Genomic DNA, 6,743 nt, shown 5'->3' on the forward strand with positions numbered 1-6,743 from the left:
TCTTCCCCTCCTTTTCCCGCCCGGGCGAGGGGGGCGGCATTGTAGGGAGGGGCCGGCGCGGGGAGGGGCGTGCGAGTGGTTGACGCGTGATGGTGAGTTAGTGAGGGGTGCTCGAAGTGGTTGATGGGGCAGAATGGGGCGGGGAGGAGGAAGGAAGCGGACGGGGGATGGGGAGTTTAAGATGCCAATGCGGCGCTGGACCAGATGGCTGAATTGCGTAATGGCTTGATCCCAAAGCGAAAATGTGTTGCAGTGTTGATGTGTCCTCGCTGTCCACGTGGCATAGTTGTCATGAGAAGGTCGCCACGTCGCGTCAGGCGTGATTCGCAAATTGGGGCAAGGGGTGCATGTCCAAACATGCCCGTCCATGCCCGTCCATGCTGTCTTAAAGGAGGCCCTCACAGACTTCAGTCTAGACCGCATGCCGACGTCATCGCTTCCTCAGCGTGAGCCGTCCCGTGCCAGGGCATGCAATCACTGCCCCCCGCTCACTGCTCTGCGACTCCGCTGCGGCAATCACTTCTCCACACTCCCCCCCCCCCCCCCCCCCCCCCTCCTACCAGCACTCCAGCACTCCGCGCTCCCCAATTTTCCCACGATGACGACGGTCCCACCCGCCTCGCTTCCGCGCCGCCTCTACACCCTCCTGGTCACCGACCACCTCCTCATCTTCCTCGTCTGCATCCTTCTCACCGGCCTAGTCTCCATCCCCCTGAGCGCGTACCAGACCACGCGCCCGTTCTTCCCAGCGGAGTCCTCTCTCTGGAACGTGTACAAGGGCGACACCATCCCGACCGCCCTGGTCTTCGTTGTGCACTACGCGCTGCTGACGCCGCTCATCTACCACTTCGCGTGCGTCACGCGTCTCTCCTCCCCGTCCACGCTCGCGCTCGGCCTTCCATCGGCGACCATGATCGCCGTGCTCATCGTCGAGATGGGCAAGGGCTACGTCGGCCGCCTGCGCCCGTCCTTCGCCACAGTCTGCATGGACGCCGCCCCGACCAAGGCCTGGCTCGACCTCCCCTCCATCCTGTCTGACGCCGCGTGCCCGGCCGCCGACAAGAAGCTGCTGCACGATGCCCGCAGGTCCTTCCCGTCCGGACATGCCGCGCTGGCCGTGTGCGGTGCGGCTTACTTTCAGCTCTGCTTGATGAGGGCTTTGCCGAAGATGGAGGGTAGCTTTAGGAGACTCGCCTTGTACTCGTTGGGGTGGGGGGCCATGCTTTGGGCGGCTTATGTCTCGGCTAGTCGGGTGTTTGATAATGCACATCATGTCAGCGATGTCGCAGTCGGCATGATCGTCGGGCTCTGGACGGCCAGAGTCCATTTTCTTTTCGTCGCCGGGGAGATTGACAGGGAGAGAGCCACGAAGGAAGACTAGTGGCATCTTGCAAACGTGTCACAAGTTGCTGCCCGATTTTGAATCTGTGCGATGAGGAGATCGCTCGTACAAGGTGGCTTAGTGCTTCTGGTACAGATGGCCGCCCACAGCCAAAGCGGATGTACAGTGTAACTTATATTGCAGGCTTGCGCTTTGTTTTTCCGATGGATGGGACTCATATGGAAAATGCAACTGTTGTCCACTGATCCTCCGCCTGGTGATTTTTCTTCTTTTTCGATGACTTCTCCGACGCATGATACCATTGAGAGAAATTCTGTAGCTTCCTTACCAAGCTGGTCTTTTTGTGCAAGGTCAAGAAGCGTGCCAGAATGACTGAAGTGCTCATGCCTTGATTTATCCTGCCCCATGTTTAATTATTCGGGTTTTAGCTGTTCAGGGACTTTGGATGCATTCGTTTTATTTTTTGTTGAAGGATGTGTCGAAACTCAGTCGCTTGCGGACCCATGTTTAGTATTGCTGAAGATAGACTTTGCTTGTACGGTATGTCGAGACGAACCTTCTGCGTCTCGGACGAACAAAGTGTTTGCAGTGCTTTGCAAAGCTACGGCCAAGGATACAGTTACCATAGGATTGGTTTACAAATGCATTCATATGTAAATAAGTATAGCGTTTGCAAGCTCAGCTGGAAGCTTGTCGCAAATATTCCTATGATCAATCTCGACGTCAAAATTCAGATTAAATTTACTATCGCTTGCTTGGGGGCATGCAGGAGAGCAAGCCATGCCTTCACTCCATTGACGAAGATCCATCAATTATCTGCTCGAAGTAGTTTCTCCAAGCGTTCATTTGCGCGGGTTTCCATCAGCAATTAGGACACTTCTTGTTTCAATATTGAACAGCGCTGGAACGATGCTACACTTCAAACCGGAAATAGAAATTGCTCCTCTTGTGATCTTCTGAGCCATCAGGCGGCTTCCAATTATCCTTCCCATTCGCTATATCCGACCCATCAAACAACATCTTTCGTCTCATGGGTACGAAATCCGTCACTGCCGCGGTGCTTTCATCCTCAGCGTACACTATGTTGGCGTCGGGAGCAAACCAGTTCGATTTGTGAGCCCTGCTGAACCGGACTTTGACGGTTGGGTTATTGGTGTCTAGCTCTGTACCATTTACGAGGACAGTGGCGAAAGAGTTGAAGCAATGGTAACTTGCATTTTTAAACCGAAATGCGATGACACTTCCGGGCCTCAAGGGAAACAGGGTATTATTTGCCCTGGCGTTCAAAATTTCGTCAACGTTGTCCGCAGATACTTGTTCATTTCCATAACTCTGAATCATTTTCCCATCAACCCACCAGGCCAAGTGCTTGCAATTGCCATTGAGCAGCCCCTTTCGAGAATATTTAGGTAGAAACGAGCCAAGAATGAGTTTACCCCTACTTGCAGCACTCATTCTAGTTTCCTCGTGACAGGGGATCATTTCGCCGACCGCCTGTCTGATGGGGTCGCTGCCCGATGTGCCGCCGGGAATGCGAGCTCGAATTTCAGTCATATTGCACAAATCTGTGCGCCCTTGACATGCGCACGTCCACCCAGATTTACAATATCTCGATTTGCACATACCATCATTGTCACTTCCAGAAATGAGATCAAGGCAGACGCCCGATTCACCGCTTCCCATCTTGCAACTGCACTGGTCATCGCCGTACATGCATTCGCCGACTTCGGCCATGGTGGAAGGAGCCATGGCTAGAATCATAGCTAGAAGCACAGTGGCTCCTAACCGATTCATTCCGGGGGATTGTGATTGTGGCCCAGGAGATGGCTACAGGGATACCGAGTAGGACAGTTTTGGATAAAGGTTGTGGGGGATTTCGGAAGTTGCCTATTTCGTCGTCGTTTCAGAATCTAGCGGCCATTGCGTGAGACGCACTGACACAATATCTTCTTGAGGTGTGTTGCACGATCAGTGCTCTCAGTCATGAGGTAGGGACGGTATTGACTATTTGTCGGAGAGGACGGCGCATGGTTTGGAATTGATCGCTTCACGCAATTTGAGGGGCCATGGTTTCAATTTCCTTCGTCCGTGGATCATGGGATGAGGCTGAGCTCCTTTTTTATGGTCGTTTGAAAACGACATGCTGTAATCTTGTGCTGAAGGATTGATGTTGATATTCAGTAATTTAGTGGTCCGTCCGTGGAAGGACTCCGTATGAAGGCACAGAGTCTTTTATGCACGGACTAGTGCTCTGAGTAGCTTTTATCTCTACACATGGACTAGAAATGAGTGTTCATATAAAGATGGCAATATGAATGAATTGAAACAACAAGTGAGTACTGTGCAAGGTTGAAGTAGTGTGGACGACAGGTCAAAGCGAAGTGATCGGTCGGGAGAAGAAAGACGATTTAAAGATGTGATGTAAACGATCGGGGCCGTGGCAATTGGCAAACAGACGTCAACAAACCAATATGACTACTAAATGACCTTTTTAACCACAAGCATGGTTCCGCATCTTCCGGGAGACGACAGAGTTTGTTGTTGTTATACTGAATTAAGTTTACCAAAAACTGAAACCTTGAGACATCCTTACAGTGAAGGCGGCCCTTTCCAGAAGCGGCAACGGAGCTTCCCACAATAGTGTCGTATCCTGATTGGTCGGTGTTGGGAAAATGCTCTAAGGCGCGGACACGTGTACGCTCGCAGCCGTTTCTGCAACTTGGTCGCCTATGATTGGCGGTCATGCGAATGGCGATTTGAATCCAGAGAGCCGCTTTTCTCACCACATTTCATTCTTGGCGATTACACACAACAAACCACAGCGCTTCGTAGACCCGTCTACCGTCCACAGCCTTCCTCCCGTCCTCCGCTGGAACCTCCCCATCTGTGTCCCGCCGTCCCGCCGACAACTCCGCCATGGACATTCCCTCCGACCTCCTCGCCGAATTTGTCGGCGTCACCAACGCCTCTGAGACCCTTGCCACTCAGCTTCTCCGCGACAGCGGCCTGAACCTCGAGTCTGCCATCACCTCTTTCTTCGCCATCCAAGACGCCGGCGGCCTCCCGCAGCCGTCGAGCCCGCCTTCCGACACCGCCGCAGAGAATGGCGAAGCGCACGACGCCCATCTCGCCCGCGTCCTTGCAGAGACAGAGCTGCCGGAGCAGCCGGTGCGCGCCCCGCTCCCGCAAATCGTCGACACGCTCCTCCCCTCCATGCCACACCCGCTCGCCGCCGGCCGCCAGCAACCCCCGCTGGACGCCTTCACCCAGTCTGACGGCACGCCGCACGGCGACGGCCTGGCCCACTTGTTCCGTCGCCCGACCCATCTCGACTTTTCGGGCTCGTTCGAGCATGCCATGACCGCGGGCCAGCGCCGCCAGAAGTGGATCCTGATCAACATGCAGAGGGCAGACGTCTTTGCATGCCACGTCATGAACAGAGATGTGTGGGCCGACCCGGATATAGAAGCCCTCGTGCAGGAGCACTTTGTCTTCTGGCAGCGCGACGAGGCCACGTCCGACGGCTCTAGATACAAGCAGTTTTATCGCTACGGCGAGCCCCCTCATGTCGCCATTATAGATCCTAGGTCGGGCGAGAGGCTCAGGACCTGGGGTGGCGATGGCGCCCCAATCGATGCAAAAGTTATCAGAGCAGCACTCGCTGACTTTGTTAGACGCAATTCCCTCGAGAGCGAGGATATCATCCCTTCAGATTCGGCTTCTACCCGGCCACCGGAACAGCGCTCAGCCGCAGCTGCATCGGATGCTGTTTCATCTGCTGAAGACGACGGCGATGTGGAAATTACTGACGACGCCGCCTTGGCGGCAGCTATCGCCGCAAGTATGGAAACCCCAGGCCGAAAAGCGGCAACTGTCAGCGGAGAAGGACCTTCGGAGGGTTCAGACGAGAGTGTACCGAACGGGGCGACCGGACCGGATGCGATGGATTTCGGAGATGAGCGGGCGGCTAGTCGTCTGCTGTCGGCAACGGATCCAACGCTTAACCGCAATCGCAGCCTGCGCGCAGAGCAGGATAACGAGTTTGAAGAAAGCCTGGCCATGGACCGTGCGAAAGAGCTTAGCGCGAAGGCTGAGGCGGACCGAGCGGATCGAGAGGCAAAAGAAGCTGCGCATGAAGAGGAGAAGGCAGCTGAGAGTCGGGAGTTGAAGCGTAGACGAGTTCCGGATGTGCCTCCTAAAAATTGCTCAGAGGCGGTCAGCGAGCTTGTCATTCGACTACCAAGCGGCGGAAGGTTGCAACGTCGATTCCTTTCGAGTAGCACCATTGGCAATGTGTATGACTATGTGGAGAGCGAGGCGGAGCAGTTGAGCGGTGGGGTTTTTGAGCTGATGCAGCCGTACCCACGGAAAAGCTTTACTGATCGGACGGTTGCCCTGTCCGAGCTTGCTCCGAAAGTGGCACTCGTCGTACACCTGTTATAGTAGACTCGATGCGAATGAAAGTAACAAAGACGCGCAGAGTCCCATCCCACTCACTTCCTCCCCTCCACCCTCACCCTCCTTTCCATCTTGTGACAGCTCAAAGCTCCTTCGCATCTTCCCTCGTTCGAAACATCATCTTCGAAAGGGTATAGTGATTTTTGCCGAGCTTGACACCCTCTGCGTCCCAATACAATGTGCTCCACGGCACTTGTTTCGATGGATGCAAAACCTCTATGTCGGTGTCCCCCAACGGGACGTTCTGGCTCTCCTTCAGGATCCCCGCGACTCTCCCCCTCTCAATGACGGATTTCTTTACGCGTGCAAACCTGACGCCATTCGACACCCTGGCCACCTCATACCGGGTGTGCTCATTCTCGACATACAGGACCTCGGTCTCCAACCTGTCCTCGACCTCGGACTGGACGCCCTCCATCCTCCCACATTCGTACATCGCACACGGATCGTTACACAAATCAAACAGCAGCAAGACGTCCCCCCTCGCCCTCTTCTTCCCCCCAGCCCCAAACGGGACCAAACCCGGTACGTCCGCCGGGCCCTTGCTCCACTTCCGTCGCGGCACGCGCTTGACATCATCCCCGAGATACTGCAACTCAACGGTCTCAACGCGCATGCAACAGCCCTCATACTTGTGGCCCAACCATGCCCTCGACACGCCCCTCCCACCCTCGACCGAATCGAAGCGCACCCCCTCTTTCTTGAAGAGGCGGACTGCGACGCAGACGTGCTGCAAGTTGAGCAGCTGGACGTTGGGCGGGACGAACCAGCCCGCGTGCGCGAGCACGGCGACGAGGTCCGAGTCGTCCGTGTACACGCCGTCGCGGCCGCCCCACACCAGGCGCGCATGCAGCGCGGGGTTGGCGGCCGTGAAGTCGTGCGCCGGGATCATGACCTCGACGTCGCGCGGCGCGGGCGCGCGCGCCGCCACGAGCGCCGCGGC

General features: G+C 55.7%; 4 protein-coding genes; 2 read left to right on the plus strand and 2 right to left on the minus strand.

Annotated features, from left to right (window-relative positions):
* Positions 1–598: 598 nt before the first annotated feature.
* CHC_T00008446001 (Lipid phosphate phosphohydrolase) lies at positions 599–1,381 on the plus strand. Its single transcript, XM_005713683.1, has one exon. The coding sequence runs from the start codon at positions 599–601 to the stop codon at positions 1,379–1,381; it is 783 nt and encodes a 260-aa protein (XP_005713740.1).
* An 873-nt stretch (positions 1,382–2,254) lies between these two features.
* CHC_T00002598001 (hypothetical protein) lies at positions 2,255–3,136 on the minus strand. Its single transcript, XM_005713684.1, has one exon. The coding sequence runs from the start codon at positions 3,134–3,136 to the stop codon at positions 2,255–2,257; it is 882 nt and encodes a 293-aa protein (XP_005713741.1).
* A 1,122-nt stretch (positions 3,137–4,258) lies between these two features.
* CHC_T00002599001 (hypothetical protein) lies at positions 4,259–5,839 on the plus strand. XM_005713685.1 is given in 2 exon segments: positions 4,259–5,785; positions 5,786–5,839. The coding sequence occupies 1 exon segment, from the start codon at positions 4,259–4,261 to the stop codon at positions 5,783–5,785; it is 1,527 nt and encodes a 508-aa protein (XP_005713742.1). The 3' UTR covers positions 5,786–5,839.
* A 43-nt stretch (positions 5,840–5,882) lies between these two features.
* CHC_T00002600001 (hypothetical protein) lies at positions 5,883–6,692 on the minus strand. Its single transcript, XM_005713686.1, has one exon. It carries the CDS (start codon positions 6,690–6,692, stop codon positions 5,883–5,885), a length of 810 nt encoding a protein of 269 aa, XP_005713743.1.
* Positions 6,693–6,743: the final 51 nt, after the last annotated feature.

The sequence above is a fragment of the Chondrus crispus genome, genomic scaffold (genome assembly GCF_000350225.1).
Source record: "Chondrus crispus Stackhouse genomic scaffold, scaffold_145, whole genome shotgun sequence".
Classification (NCBI taxonomy): domain Eukaryota; phylum Rhodophyta; class Florideophyceae; order Gigartinales; family Gigartinaceae; genus Chondrus; species Chondrus crispus.